A 16,085-nucleotide genomic window follows, 5' to 3' on the forward strand; every position below is an offset into this window, starting at 1 on the left:
TATATACTCTATATATATATATATATATATATTTTATAATGTTATTCCTCTACCCCCTTTTTTTTTTGCATGTCGAGGAGCGTGTCATGATACATTTCACTGTGTGTTATACTTGTATAACTATGCATGTGACAAATAAAGAACCTTGAACCTTGAACCTTGATGAGAACTTGTCAAGCCAAAATCGAGGAAATTTCTTAGAGTTAGTTGAGTTGTTCAGCAAGTATGACGGTGTGATTAAATTACACCTTGATGCCATAAAAGAGCAACAGGGACCTGTAAAAAGACCTCTCGTCTCGCTCCTCTCAAGCAGAAGTCAGAACGACATAATCAAAGCTTTGGCCACATCAGTAAGACGTGTCATCCAAGCAGAAATTCAAGAACGTGAAACCTTTTCTATCATGATGGATGAAACCACAGATGTGTCGCACACAGAGCAGGTTTCCTTTGTTGTCAGATATGTGCACAACATGGAAATCAAGGAGCGCTTCCTTCAGGTGTGTAATGTGGAGTCAACAACTGGAGATGCTCTTGAAAAGCTAGTAATAGCTCTACTGAAAGAAAATATTCTGAAGATTGACAACATCCGGGGTCAAGGTTATGATGGGGCTGCAAACATGAGCGGGCGCTTTAAGGGACTTCAGTCAAGAATACAAAAAAAAAAAAAATCCAAAGGCCTTATATGTCCACTGTCAGGCATACTGCCTTAATCTGGTTTTAGTAGAGAGCGCAAAGTCAAATGTGTGTTTTGTCAGCTTTTTCAACCTAATCGAAAAGCTTTACACTTTTGTGGCCAATTCATCTAAACGACACTCTGCAGTTATTAAAAGTTGTACCCCAAGCAGCGCCCACTGGAGCTGCAGAAGCTGTCAGACACTAGGTGGGCCTGCAGAGAAGCTGCCCTCAAGACAATGAGGAAGATCTAACCAGCTGTCATGCAGTTTCTGGAGGAAATACTACAGCAAGATCCTCCAGACTCTTCAGCGGGTGATGCAATGATCCTTCTCAAAAGCATCAATTTTGAATTCATCCTGTGTCTGGAGATCACCTGTCCCATCTTCCAAGTGACTGCTACTGCATCTGATGCATTGCAGAAGAAAGACATTGACCTGGTTGCAGCATACAAGATTGTTGATGGTGTTTTGCAGAGCCTGGACCACAGCAGAACAGAGGAAGAGTTTGAGAAAATTTATGAACAGGCTAGAGAGAAGGCTGCATCAGTGGGCCTGGACCCCCCATCTGAGGTCCCTGGACAAGCTCGGAGGAGGAAAGTGCCAGCAAAGTTTAAGTTTGCTGCCACAACAGCTACTGCAGATGACCATGCTTTCACAACTCCCCAAGAATACTACCGTGTTAAAGTGTTCTATGTTTTTGTTGACACAATGACACAGGAGCTTCTGAGACACTTTAAAGGAGGAGATAATTCTACATGGGAAATCTTGAATGCCTTACATAGCCTGACAGTCCCAGAGAACTGGAAAATAATCTCAACAGAGGCACACCAAGCTGTGAAGAAACTCTGCCAGTTCTATGACATTGAGGAGGAATACAAATTACAGAAAGAACTTAAGGTCTTTCATGCTTCATACTCATGCCCCCCACCAGTCAGTGTGGCATCCATTCTTTCAGTGGTCAAAGAAAACAATGCACATCTGTATGGCGTTATTTTTGTGCCACTATTCTGAGCGCATGTAAAAGATATTTGCAGGTGCAACTGTTGCATTTTGAGGAGAAATTTATTTTGAGCGAAGAAAAGCAAAATTTGAGTGAACAAACTTCATTGCTGCGTGCAAAAAATGTATTTCCGTGTTTGCTATTATCCATATGCACACACTAGCAGCCCCTCTCGCTCAGTTTTTGCATTTGCGCTTGCTCGCAACGTGTTGCTCGCGCTCTCAACATTTCTGCCCGTGCGCGCTCAACTCTTTCTGTGCACCGTTATATTTGTGCCACAAAACCAGCCAATCACAGACTTTGATGTAAAAAAATCTGATTGGCTGTTCTGGTCTCCAATCAGCTCGAAATGACGAAATGCAATATCCCAGAATGCATTTCGTCCAAAACTCAAACGAGGCAGTGGCGAAGGAACACAGAGTGGCGGAGTTTGAAATATTACTCTATCTGGGTCACAAAATAAACTTTTAAGATATTTTCATGGTGCTGTGTAAACTTCAAATATCTGCTCGATTCATCAAGACATCACATATTTGCATAAGTGCTCTAAACGTTTTCGGAGATGCCTGTTACCCACCAGCTGACTGCATAGCTGGACTGGCCATTGGGCATACCGGGCATTTACCCAGTGGCCAATGGTGATTTTTCATTGTAATGTTTGTTTGTTTTTGTAACGGTATAAACAATGAAATGTGGTGGATTAGCCAATTGGTCATGATCAACTCTGAGCTGGACCAATTACAACATATCCGTATTGAGGGGAAAAGGAACGCGATTCGTCCCAGACTTCAGCTAGAATGAAAAAGACACAAAGCTGGAGTTATTCTGTTATTGCTGCACAGCTGCCTCTTCTTCTCTCATTCTCCCCCCTCCCTCTCCTGTTGCTACTTCAATCATGAAACTAATCAATGATCAGCTGATCGGCTTTTCTCTCTTGTTTGTTTATCGCCCACTTTGCGCCAGAAAGAGGAAACCAGCGGATGTTGCGCTAAACAACAGTGATCTTTGCTGGAGCCACAGCTGTAAAAGCTGCTGCTCATGATATCGGTTTGGAAACATGGTGAGAGGAAAACATTAAGGTGATACAAATTATACATATATACCAACAAGACAGTGTACATCACTGTCACAACGGCGTTCGTTTTAGTTCAAAGGCTTTATGGTTTTTCCTGTAATACCTGGTGGTGTAGTCGGACGATTTTTTGTCAGTTCAGCCTTTTATATTATGTTTAACCCGAGTGACCACCTGGTCAGCTGGTGGGTAACAGGCATCTCCGAAAACGTTTAGAGCACTTATGCAAATATGTGATGTCTTGATGAATCGAGCAGATATTTGAAGTTTACACAGCACCATTCTCGCATGAAAATATCTTAAAAGTTTATTTTGTGACCCAGAAAGAGTAACATTTCAAACTCCGCCACTCTGTGTTCCTCCGCCACTGCCTCGTTTGAGTTTTGGACGAAATGAATTCTGGGATATTGCATTTCGTCATTTCGATCTGATTGGAGACCAGAACAGCCAATCAGATTTTTTTGCATCAAAGTCTCTGATTGGCTGGTTTTGTGGCACAAATATAAAGGTGTACAGAAAGAGTTGAGCACGCACAGGCAGAAATGTTGAGAGCACGAGCAACACATTGCGAGCAAGCGCAAATGCAAAAACTGAGCGAGAGGGGCTGCTAGTGTGTGCATATGGATAATAGCAAACACGGAAATACATATTTTGCACGCAGCAATGAAGTTTGTTCACTCAAATTTTGCTTTTCTTCGCTCAAAATAAATTTCTCCTCAAAATGCAAAACTTGCACCTGCAAACTTTTTTTAAGTGCGCTCAGAATAGTGGCACAAAAATAACGCCATACATCTGATCTTCCCCAACATGACTGAGCTGTTGAAGACATATGGAACACTCTGGGTGTCCACAGCAACTGTGGAGCGATCTTTCTCAAAACTAAAACTAGTTAAAAACAAACTTCGCACCCTTTGCTCAGAGGAGAGGTTGTCAGACCTTCTTTTATTGGCAGTTGAGAAGGATGTTCCAGTCAACCACAGTGATGTCATCGACATTTTTCGGGACATTGCAAACAGAAAGTTACTGTTATAATTTGGGACAGGACATGAAGAGCATCTTATTCCTTCCTGCTCTTTCCAAAACATACCCTGTGTTTTTGTTTTCTGATTAATAAAATGTTTGCTTTTTCCCCCTTGGTTTATTTTTTTACTGTTGTATTTTAATATTTGAAAGAAAGAAAGAAAGAAGATTTTACAGTTCTACAATTTAATCCCTCCCACATAAAGTTGATGCTGTGATGGTCTGTGCTCTGTGATGCTTAGAAGGTGCTGTTAACAGGACACACACACACTGTCTGTATAGATTTTTTTAATACATTCTCACCCTACCATGACTCCTGTCTTTTTTACTACTGATATCCTGGTTTCAGTTTATTTCCCAGTTTTTTAAATCTGTTGCCTTATGGTTCCAAGCATTGTCACCAATCTTTTTACATTTTATTTTTATCTCAAAGCACTTGTTTAATCAGCTACCTATGGACTTTTTAATGTCTACAGTCTCAAAACAACACAGCCCTGCCCTCCAGCACTATCAGCAGCAGGAGCAGCAGTAATTCCTCAACAGCAACATTGTACGCCATCAGGTAAAACATAGGCTACATTTGCTTTGCATTGTCCCCACCTGATGACAGTCTTATAGTATAGCAATATAGCAATTCCATATTAGATTCGTCATGAATGTGAGTTGTTGTTATTCAGCCTGTTCTATCTGCCCCTTTTTTGACTTTGAGCACCCGCCCATTTGAACGTCTCTGCACGGCCCTGGTAATGACGAGACGGAGTAATGCGCGTCTCTGTTCCTAAATATTCAGAGAGATTACAAACCATCTAGTGAACCCTCACGTTACACGTTTCTGATGTGACTTCATCCCAGATACACGATGACAAACAGCTTTACTTTAACTTTACATTTTTCATGTGGTTTCTTTCAGGAGAGTCCAGAAACACAAACACTCGGAGTTTGAAACACCGAGACTAACGGAAAACTTTGTTTTCTCTCAAAAACAAAGCGACAGCAGAGCGAGCAGAGAAAGAAACGACAGACCAAACATTCACAGCATATTTCCTTTTTTCGGCAGAAACATCTGTTTCCACGTCAAGTACAGCAGCCTCACTCACTCAGATCCCAGGGCGCGGTCAGCCTCTTAGTCCAGCTGTGAGTCCGTTACCGTGAACTATGGAGCGGCAGATTTGTGCTGTTTCTGCTGAACTAAGCTGCACACAGCTGATGTTAGCCAGGAAAACATTACACACTGCTAACGTTACCTTAACACAGAGCTTCACACGGAGACGATCAGCGTCAGGCACAAAGTTCAAGAGAGAAAAACTTTGGGAAGGGAAAAACCAGGGAGGGGCTTGTGGGACAGAGGGTCCAAAGCCAAAAACATTCTGACCAATCACAGCACTCCATTTCACTCCGCTTTTGCTACGTCCCCCCTACTTTTCCACAGCAGTATACTGCGTGTCAGTAACAGCCAGAGAGGATGGAGTCAGTGAACGCAGCACGTAAGATTTTCTGTTGAACGTAGAAAAACACAGAATAGATTTAGTTTGAGTGAATGGACAGCACACGTTTGTCTTCACAGACTATAATAATAATGACAGATGGCTGTTTTTCCGAGCTGATTTATTTCTGCTCATTTTCCTGTTTGAAACACAAACATCTGTCAACACTTTGTTCAGCTCCACATTCATCCAAACATCCTCAAAGTTCTCTCCTGACAATCAAACATCCATGATGAGAGTGATCATGGTCGAGTGTGAGGTACTAAACCTCTACTTTACCTACATCTGATGTCAGTATGAACATCAGCAGGATTCTAATGCAGGACTTTTACTGCAGTAAATACTCTGAATACAGACAGGCTGATCCCAACAGCAGCAATAAACCCTGAAAGTACGTGAAACTAACATTAAAGCTTCATTAAATTTCATCCTCACTGTGTGTTTAAATGCACTGATACAGGATCAGATTCATGTTTCTGACCTGAGAGTTTACCTGTACACTTATGATGCATTCGGGTACCTGCAGCAGTCTGTTGGCTCTACGGTACAACTGGGGGTTTTATCCTTCTGTCACTACAAAAATAAAATCTGCTGCCACCAGAGTCCATTGAAAAATATGTAAATTTAAGAATGAAGTCTGATATCCCAAAACTACAATACCATCATAAAATAACCATCATAAATCTTAGTTTACACTCATGAATCATGCTTCACCAACATGAAGCTCTGAGTGTTTATTTGAGAATCATTGTGTGAAAGATGCTCTAACACAGCTGACTGCAGCCTTTAGCTGTGAGCACACAGTGTCTCACATTTACATTCACTTTACTGTCAAACACACTCAATAACTTTAAACAGCTGCTGTGGTTCCAGGGCTGAGCCCCCAGTGATTCAGGATCCAGTGACACCCCTGATCAGGTCTAAGATATCTGCCTGCACTGACTGCAGGGCCCAGCTACAGGATCACGTTCAGACATAAATAGACTACATGTTTTACAGGGACTGTCAGCACTAAAGGAGGCTGAGGAAGAACGAAACAGGACACAAACAAACACACACAGTTTGTTTATGAAGAAATTCAGCCAGTGAGTTTGATTCCAGCTGATCAATAATCTATAATCATGTGGATTTGTCTTCAAACACAAGAGTGATCCAGATGTCCTGAAATAAGAGCTGAACATTTAGGTCCAAACATCACAGGAACAGTCAAACTGTTAAAGGAGGAAACTACGGTGGCCTTGAGAGGCCAAATGGAGTGCAACTTAAGAAAACACTAGCAATAAGAAAAATGCTGCAAAAGCACACAGAACACAACGAAAATAGGAAAAAACAGATTTCCAAAAGCACAAGGGAAGTGTTTCTGGGGAGACAATAATCCGACGGACCAGTTGCAGGAACCAAAATATGCTAAGACGCTTAAAAGAACTGGAGGATCTATCGGTTTTGTGAGGAAAGAAAAGATGAGAGGTAAGTGTGTTAGCCTAACTATTAGCCTAAAAATCCGTCTTTAGTTTCCTGCAACTGGTCTGTCGGGTTATTGTCTCTCCAGAAACACTTGCCTTGTGCTTTTTCCGTTTTCCTGGATGATGTTCTAGGATGTCCTCTGGACCCGGTGGAGGTGGTGAGTGACAGGAGAATGGTGGCTAAGCTGTCATCCCTGTTGGACAACATCTCCCACCCCATGCAGGAGACTGTGACAGCACTGAGCAGTAGTGATGGGTCGTTCGCGAACGAAATGGCTCTTAGAGTCGGATCTTCGACGTGAACGACGCGAGCCGGCTCCTTATCGCGAGCCGTGGGTTGTTGTTTTTTCCTTTCTCTCACCCTCTCTCTCGCACTTTTTCCCCGCTTCGCTCCGCACGCGAGCCTTGTGCTTGCGCTGGGCAGAGGGGGGAGGGGCGGTAGTTACACTTGCAGTAGCACAGGAACAGAGCAGGAGGGAGAGACAGAGAAAGAGAGCCAGGGACAACAACGTCACATTAGAAAGGTATAGTAATCATCCACAACTATTTTCAGTTGCGGATGATAAAGGATTCAGAAAGTTTATTCATGCAGGCCCATATGACAGAGAATGTGCATCTTCTTTTTGTTTTCATATTTTAATTTATATTTAATTGTGTTGTGGTTTACAGTGTTTTGTGTTGTTGCACTTTAAATTTCTTTAAAAGGAAAAAGCTGAAAATTCAAATAGTTAAAAGTTGAAATGTGAATAGTTGGTTTTTGTATTATATGATTTATTTATTACATTTTATGTGGAGTGAATAAATAAAAGTATATTTACGCTGGCCCCTAGAGACAAAGCACATACAAACTCCAAAACACGTAAAAACTCAGAAGCACATAAAAACTCCAAAACACGTAAAAACTCAGAAGCACGTATAAACTCCAAAACACGTAAAAACTCAGAAGCACGTACAAACTCCAAAACACGTACAAACTCCAAAACACGTAAAAACTCAGAAGCACGTACAAACTCCAAAACACGTAAAAACTCAGAAGCACGTACAAACTCCAAAACACGTAAAAACTCAGAAGCACATAAAAACTCCAAAACGCGTACAAAAGACAACAGAAGTGCTCCAGGATGCTAGGCGCAGTGTTGAGCTTTTGTTACCTAGTGGCTACACAAGCCAGCAAGTACCAATGACCGGATTTGGTGTGTGGTAGTAACAGGTAAATGAACATTTTTTTGAATTATTTGAATATATATGAGTGCTTAAAAATACACATATGCTTTCAACTGTGTAATTTAAGTGATCTAGGTAGCTCTGTTTTGGAAGTTCAGTTAACGCTAGAAATGTGTTTTGGAATTTGTACGTGCTTTGTCTCTAGGGGCCACCGCATATATTTATATATAAACATATATAAATAAAACCACTTTTTTTTACATTAGTAATTCCTTTTGTGCATAATTTTATATTGTTGTGAATAATAAATTAATTAAAGCAACAAAACAACCTAAAGAGCCGGTTCGGAGCCGAAAGAGCCGGCTCTTTTTAGTGATCCGAGCCGAAAGATCCGGTTCTCTAAAAAGAGCCGGAAATCCCATCACTACTGAGCAGCTCCTTCAGTGGCTGCGGTACCCACAGTGTGGGACGGAGAGATTTCACAGGTCTTTCCTCCCCACTGCTGTCAGCCTCCACAACAAAGACTTTAACTGATCAAACACACACATCCACACATGTGCAATAGCAATAACACTAAGTGCAATACTCTTTCTGGCATCATTGTATTATACTCATTTTTTTAATTTTTATTCTATTCTATTGTGTACAGTATCTTATTGGTATCTTACTTCAGTGTTTTTCTCAAATTTTTCTATGCAACTTTGCACTGTCCAACAAAACAAATTTCCCACACATGGGACTAATAAAGTTGATCTTATCTTGATAATATAATATAATAAAATATCATGTGATGCTGACATGTGTTGTTGGTGTTTGTATTTTCTGTAAATGTCTTTTTTAATGTAAATGCTTTGTTCCAGACAGACAGGGAGTCGCTGTAAGGCTGTCCAAGCAAATCCACGGCTGTAACAGAGAGTGAAGAAGATTGTAACAGAGTCCAACAGTCTGCAGTGGCCACCACAGTCCACCGTCTTCACATCACAAGGACAATTTCAACATGTCTGTGAAGTCTCCTTGCCCTTGTACTCATGCCTTGATGAACAAGTAGGTAGAGTTCAAATGTGGGTTTTCAGTGAGTTTATGAGTACAATTTACTGTTACTGCTGCTGTTTGTGTTTTGTCAGGTTTGTTTCATGAATATTTCTCAGACAGAAGAAGGTGATATTCCAACGGAGCTGAAAAGGAGAGCCGTGGATGCCTTACATTTGAAGACCAGAGCAGCTGAAGAAAAGCTGTGACTCCAACGTGAGATGTACACTGTGATTCATCACCTCCACCAGCAACACACTGACCTGCATTCATCCATAGATGACACTCAGGACTCTGGTTCCACAGCTGTTCTTGTTCACAGCTGCATCCAGTTAGAGAGGAAACTGTATAATGCAATGATGATGTTCCAGCATCATGTTGCAGTTGTTGCTCCTCCTCCACATGCTTACCTGTGTTAAGGTTCAAATATTGAGGAGGAATCCAAAAATAACCACTGATCCGGGCTGGTGCAATTAGACGACATTTTAATGTACACATGTGTGAGTCCAACAGTTCAGTTGTTGAACTACCTTACAATAGTCAGAACAAAGGCTTTATAGGGTTTCTGTTGTCAGGCAGATCCATACAGCATACGTCACTCCAAAACCACAAACGTTCTGTCAACCCTTGACACAGTTTAAAAGAACATCGTCTTCGGCTCGGTGCTTCCCCTCAGCTCGTCTTCGCTGTCGCTTATCTCTGGGACATCTGGTGTACTTCCTGGAACAGACTAACACGTATGCACCCCCACTTTGCAGTTATAGCAAAACATGATTAAACTCTTACCTACTCAAAGGAGTCTATCTAATATGTGTGTGTGTATATGTCAGCTTCTGCTGCCCTTTGTTTCACCCTCCACTTCATCAGCTAAACCTCGTAACCTTTCCACCAGACAGAAGGCCAGCATGTACTGAAACTATGTATGTGTATGTGTATATGTCTGTACATGTGTGATCCTCACACTGCACTTTGATTGACCTCAGCTTAAGCAACCAGGCTAAGGCTATCCTGTGTGTGCCGATCTTGACTTATATGTAAAATGTATAAAACAAATGTTCCAATCTAATACAACTACTTAAAGCTTAATCAGAGATATTAATGCATAATAAAACACCCTGCTCTTGGCTTACACTCAGACTCTGTTTTCAGTTCCACTTTTGCAAAGCCTGTAACTTCAAAGACATGTAACTTCCTGTCTTATTTTGGCACAGAGTGTATTTCCTGTCCCTGCAGTCTACACAGAAACATTTAAAATTATAGGAGCATTGAAAAACATTATAGATTCAACTCAACAGTTTAGAGTGGTTATAACTGGACCTGTAATAAAAGCTTAATTGGGTGCCAATATGTTTAAACATCTGAATGCACTATCAATATTAATAATTAATGAAATGATAATACTGATCATAAAAAATAGCAGCAGAAATAGCAGCAAAATATCCTTTTAATCTCTACATTCCCCTCTCTCGACCTCTGGCACACCAGAGGTCGCCATACATTATGTTGGGTCACTCCTTGGCCCATTCAGCTGCTCCCCTGTCCACCCCTGACGTCATGGACATTAGGATCACCTTTCCCACTCTGACCCTCTCTAGGGATCCTGTGACTTAGCGAACCAGACAACCCCATGTCATCTAGGTGGTCTTAGTAATAAAAGGCCCGCTCCCACTTGAGAACACTTCATGCTTAAGTGGTCTCTGCTCCTCTTCTGGGTCCCTCTCTAGTGGAAATCTTCTCTTGTAAAGGATAGAAAACACTTTCTCCCTACCTTATGTCCCTCAGTTGTTCTCTTTATTCAAACCTGATTCAACCTAACGTTACTCAAAACATGAACCTAATTACGTATTTGGTTTTTTGACTTTTATTTCTATATATTATTCAACCTTACTCATCATTTGTAAAACTCTTGAAGCGCTGCTTGCACGTCTCTGCATGTGCTTCCTGTTGCTTCCTTATCTGATCACCAACATCCTGTGCACAAAACTGTCGCTGCTGCAAGTGCCTCCACTCTGATCTAAAGTCACCTCTCACAAGAAAAATCATCCTAAACACTTATTCTACTAAAGGATCAAAAAACAACCACTTTAATCACTAAGTGTAACCACATTATCAATAGCTCCTAAATAAATTTCATCATAGCTAAAAGCTAAACTCTAACTGTATTTTAGAACTCACATTTCCTGTGTTATAACCTGTTCTTGGTATAACATTTTATTTCATTTTGCTGCTCTTAATGTAATGATACATTCTAATTTATACTTTATCAGACTTAAGCAAAATATATAAGCTTTCTCCCTTTGCTTCTGTTTTAAACAAAAACTTGGTCACTTCAACCAGCATTTGTTATTCTGTAACTGCATTTTATATAATAAGACTCATGTGGAGCTGCATGTGTTATCTCAATCTTTTACATGTTACACAGTTTAGTTACAAGCAAACTCCTATTCAGTTCCTCTTTTCTGTCACTTGTTACAGGGCCAACTCAAATTCAGATAAAAGCTAAAGGAATTTCAGGCCCTTGGCCTCAAATCAATACTGTCATGTGTGTTGATGAACTCCATATGTCTGTAAGCGTGCGCAGCCTTCAATGCTCTGTCATCTTGCACAATAAATTGCTCGGACATCGCGCCGAACAAAGCTTCTGACCTTCAGTTATTGACTTGAGCAACATTTCTTTAATAAGCACAAAATGCAATGTGTATGAAATCATTCCTGTGTATGTAATCTTCAATGCTATTCATTTGGGTCAGTGACACTTTTAACATCCTCATAAAAAGCTCTCCTCTACCCTAGAAATAAATCTATGTAATATGTGTATGTGTAAGCCTGCATTATAACAACTTATCCTAAAAATCAACAAGAAATCACACATTTTCTACTCATAAAATCTTCGCTATTTTCCCCAAAGGATATCCTTTATTCCCACAGTTTCCCTTTAAGTTTGGTGTACAACTTATTAACACCAGCAATTTATCTTCTAAACCGAATTCAGTTCATTTTAATCCTTTCTTTAAAAATAACAATCTCTGCCCCAGTTTTACCATATCTAAATTATCAAACAACCCCAATAAAATCATCCTAAACCCATTTCAAATTAAACAAATTAAACCTTAAATCCCTCTCTTTTTTGACACATCTCATGTGGCAAAAACTCAAAATGCTTCACCCAAGCTTAACAAATTAAAAGGGAAAAAAGATTAGTCATATCATTTCTCAGAACAGCTCAGCAATCCTCCTCTCAGGTATTTTGCTCCGGCCCTAAAAACCTGTGTTTAAGGAATAAAATCAATTTAATCATCATGTCAAATCTTCTCGAACTCCTGCTGCCTTCGAAGTCTGGATCCTTGGAATTTCCTGGAAACAAAACCTGTACTTTACATTTCATACTCAACTCCCCCTTTATGATCCAATCTGTGTCATGACAAAAATTAAACTTAAAACAGAACAGTTATTAATCATGTGTTACCTCAGTTAATGGTGACATGAGTGTCAAGAGGAGAAATGTTTTGCTGCTATTAGTGGCTGCTATTTTTATAATCATCATTATCATTTCATTATTAATAGTGATGTTGCATTCAGATGCATTCAGATGTTCAAATATATTGGTATTATATTAGTCTTTATTACAGGTCCAGTGATAACCACTTTAAACTGTTGAGTTGAATTTATAATCTTAAAATGTTTGTATGCAGACGGCATGGTGAAAGAAAAGGCCCCACGTAGAGTAACTCCGTGCCAAAATGAGACAGGAAACACTTCTGCAAGGCATGCTTCTGCAGAAGTGAAACTGAAAGCAGAGTCTGAGTGTAAGCCAAGAGCAGGGTGTTTTATTATGCATTAATAGCTTTGATTAAGCTTTAAGTAGTTGTATTAGATTGAAACATTTGTTTTATACATTTTACATAGAAGTTAAGATCATTACACACAGGATGGCTTTAGCCTGGTTGCCTAAGTTGAGGTTAACTAAGGTGCAGAGAGCAGATGCAAACTCTGTGCACGCACAGACAGACATACACATACACACACATAGTTTCAGTACATGCTGGCCTTCTGTCTGGTGGAAAGGTTACGAGGTTTAGCTGATGAAGTGAAGGGTGAAATAAGGGGCAGCAGAAGCTGACACACATACACACACAGTATTAGACTCATTTATATAGGTAAGAGTTTAATTATGTTTTGCTTGCGACTGCAAAGTTGTGCATGAGTGACAGTTTGTGCAGAACGTGGACCTGATGTTCCAGAAGATAAGCCTGGGCAGGATGGTGACAGGAAGCACCTGGGGTCGAGCCGAAGACAATGTTCTTTTTTAAAACTGTGTTCAAAGTTAACTGAACGGTTGTGGTTTTGGAGTGACGTATGCTGTATTGAGACTGCCAACCCTATAAAGCCTTTGTCTGACTATTGTAAGGTAGTTCGACGCTGAATCTGCACAGCGTTCGGACTCACACATGTGTAATTCATTAAAATGCCGTCTAATTGCACCCGGCCGGATCTGTGCTTATTTTTGGATTCCTCCCTCAATATTTGAACCTTAACATGAGTTACATCAAACAATGTTTCCCTATTAGCACTTAGCATTTTATAATGTAATAACATGGTCTAACCCAAATCAATAAAACAGAAATTCACTCAAAGGAAACCTCAGCATCCCCAGAATTAAGTCTTCCACTCCTCCTGTTTGTCAACATTTTATTTATTTCCCCCCTTGGTCCAGTCACTCACATTCACTCACATGCATTCACACATGATATTTTTGCTGATACTGCAGCCTTCTGCGCACGTCATCAGATGCTCCACATCAGCAAAATGAGCTCAATCATTTATTTTATTTCGTTTTCCTTTTTAGGAAAATAGTTCTCTATACTTTTGACTGGATTGAATCGCTGCAATCCTTGTAGACAGAGACTCGCCGCCAATCAGGTCTCCTTCTCAGCCAATTATAATCTGTAAAGCCCACCTGATTTTCGTACTCGGTAATTTTGTCAGCGCCGTCAGTTCACTCTCTTCCAGGCCTGCTTAGAACAAAAATGAAAAAAGAGAGCTGATTATTAGCTCATCAAAGTACAAAACAAAATCACCTGACAGGTTTTTTCTGAGTGCACTACTACAAAAATTTCGGGCCCCTCTCAGACATATCCATGTTTAATCAAACTCCCTCTCTTGAAATAGAAACCACAGCCTCAAAAATCTGAAACAATCTCAAAGTTCACCCGTTCACTGCAACCTGGACCTCATCACAAGCTGCACCGTTTTACACACAACAATGTCTCAGGCTCAGACTCAGCCTCAGATATAAGCCCATTACGACAACATATCCTCACTAAATTATAAATTTCCTGTCCCAATCTGCACCTCTGAACAGACCTGACCACCGTAATCAATTATCCTGATACTTTACCATTATATATTTCACCAAATGATCCTCTCCAGTCACCGCTCTGTTTTCTGAACTGAAAGCCTCAGACACACACACGCACACAGGAAGTGTCTTCGTCACCCGTCACTCCAGCTAATTTGCATAGTGACTCATCTCAACAAGTCAACTTGACAAGAGAAATACATGTTTAAACCTTAACACATTATTGAATTATTTTCATTTTCTTTCTATACTAATCCCTTACTTTTATCCATCAGTGCAAAAGCACTCCTAACTCACTCCTTTAAAACTGCTTTAATAACTTTTCTTCTGTTAATTTCCATAACTCACTCCCCTGTCATCTAACTTCTTTGAGTCAACTTCAAGCTGTAAGTCTATTTTATTAACCATTCACACCATTCTATCACTCATACAATTAGCAAGCTAATCTTCATTGCGTATGTTTGTGTCCTTAGCCAGGTTTAATCAATCTCTATGCATTAATCTTCATGAGCTTGTCTTATCTCTGTAAGGTTAATGCATTTTCTATTTGTGTGTGTTATTTTTGCATCTATGGCTTCGCAGTCTCCCAGACACCTTCCCAATTCTCCAGTTAACCAGTCAGTTTTCTCTTTCCCCGAATTACTAGCCCAAATTTTAATTTCCCACCTTAGATAACAGCCCTCCTGGTCTTCAGCCAGGAGTTAGGGCTTGCTTTTCAGGTTCATGGACACATCATGCTGTGAACAATTCAACCAGAAACTTGCCTTAACACATCCATTGATGTTAACCTACAATTTCCTTCCGACTGCGGCATCTGGAGAACTGGTCCAGGTCTGCTTTGCTCCTGAAAATAACAAAACTAAGACATTTTCATTATTATCACAAGTGCTTAAACAACCCACTTCTGTCTCTCCTGTCACAAATGCCAGTTATGTCATGTTTATGTCATGAATATGAATGTAAGCGTTTTCCTCGTTTCATCTCATCTTAATTAAGTGTAAGCTGCATCTTCATTGCATTTTATGTATTCATATTTAATTTATGCATCTTTTCACTGAGCTTTAGATTCAAACTATCTCACGTCTGATTCATTTCAAAAATAATTTCACATGTAACAACTTGTGTATGTGTGTTTTCTATTCATTAATATAGTTGTCAGTTATTTTCTTTGATTATTTTAACCTTTGGTATTGTTTACCTCTTTGTTGTGATGTGGTGGACATCCCTAAACAATCATGAGTTCCGGCTTCAATTTTCCAATCCAATCATATCCTGTATTCTCGCAGTCAAACTCGTACAGGTTCATCTCTCACTGGTCCTTTTTCATTCACAGTGTCCTGTTCGGGCTTCAAAGCTCCAGCAAACACAGTTTGTTCCTTCTCTGTTTTGATCTTTCAGTATTCTTCTTCGAAGTTAAGTTCCAGTCTGGCAAAATATCACCTTCAGTGCCTTCAGTCTTATTTTCATTTGCTCTGTTTTCTTCCCCATTCATCTTTTCAGTCTTCTCTTCCAAGATTGCTCCAAGCTTGGCAAATATGAGAGTCAGCGCCTTCAAGCAGACATATCACACTGTTCTTCACCAGCATGCATGTTGCATCACGTGCTTTCTTTCATACTGCTGGACTCATCAGTCGTCGTCAGTGTTACTGCTTTCGCTTGCACTGTCTTTTAGCTTCAGTTAATTCTTCAAGTCCACGATGTTCTGTCGGTCTTCATCAGGAGATTGACTGTCCTTTAAGTTTCTCCTCAGTTTCAGGGACAAAGTGAGAGATCAAGCCGCACAATTTCGAGCCAAAGACTGGCTTATTTTCTCCCAATTC

The 16,085-nt window shown here is 40.2% G+C and overlaps 1 protein-coding gene and 1 long non-coding RNA gene across 5 annotated transcripts; both read left to right on the plus strand.

Moving 5' to 3' along the window:
* The first annotated feature begins 801 nt into the window (after window positions 1-801).
* On the plus strand, window positions 802-4,853 carry LOC120438905. Its single transcript, XM_039609483.1, has 2 exons — window positions 802-1,650; window positions 3,537-4,853. The coding sequence occupies exons 1-2, from the start codon at window positions 936-938 to the stop codon at window positions 3,776-3,778; spliced, it is 957 nt and encodes a 318-aa protein (XP_039465417.1). The 5' UTR covers window positions 802-935; the 3' UTR covers window positions 3,779-4,853.
* A 1,417-nt stretch (window positions 4,854-6,270) lies between these two features.
* On the plus strand, window positions 6,271-9,592 carry LOC120437694. Of its 4 annotated transcripts, none has more exons than XR_005611350.1 (3): window positions 6,271-6,717; window positions 8,742-8,921; window positions 9,002-9,592. It is a non-coding gene; the product is annotated as an uncharacterized LOC120437694 (long non-coding RNA). The 4 variants fall into 4 exon arrangements; XR_005611348.1 differs by having other exon boundaries at window positions 6,273-6,717; window positions 8,738-8,921; XR_005611351.1 differs by lacking the exon at window positions 6,271-6,717 and adding an exon at window positions 7,173-7,237.
* The last annotated feature ends 6,493 nt before the right edge of the window (window positions 9,593-16,085 follow it).

The sequence above is a fragment of the Oreochromis aureus genome, linkage group 3, assembly GCF_013358895.1.
Source record: "Oreochromis aureus strain Israel breed Guangdong linkage group 3, ZZ_aureus, whole genome shotgun sequence".
NCBI classification, from domain to species: domain Eukaryota; kingdom Metazoa; phylum Chordata; class Actinopteri; order Cichliformes; family Cichlidae; genus Oreochromis; species Oreochromis aureus.

What these genes read in the sequence shown, in the direction of transcription:
- LOC120438905 (XM_039609483.1), top strand. Translation starts at nt 936, where the DNA reads ATGCAGTTTCTGGAGGAAATACTACAGCAAGATCCTCCAGACTCTTCA. An exon ending in GGTCAAAGAAAACAATGCAC is followed by an intron (nt 1,651 to 3,536) that starts ATCTGTATGGCG and finishes ATAACGCCATAC; the next exon opens with ATCTGATCTTCCCCAACATG.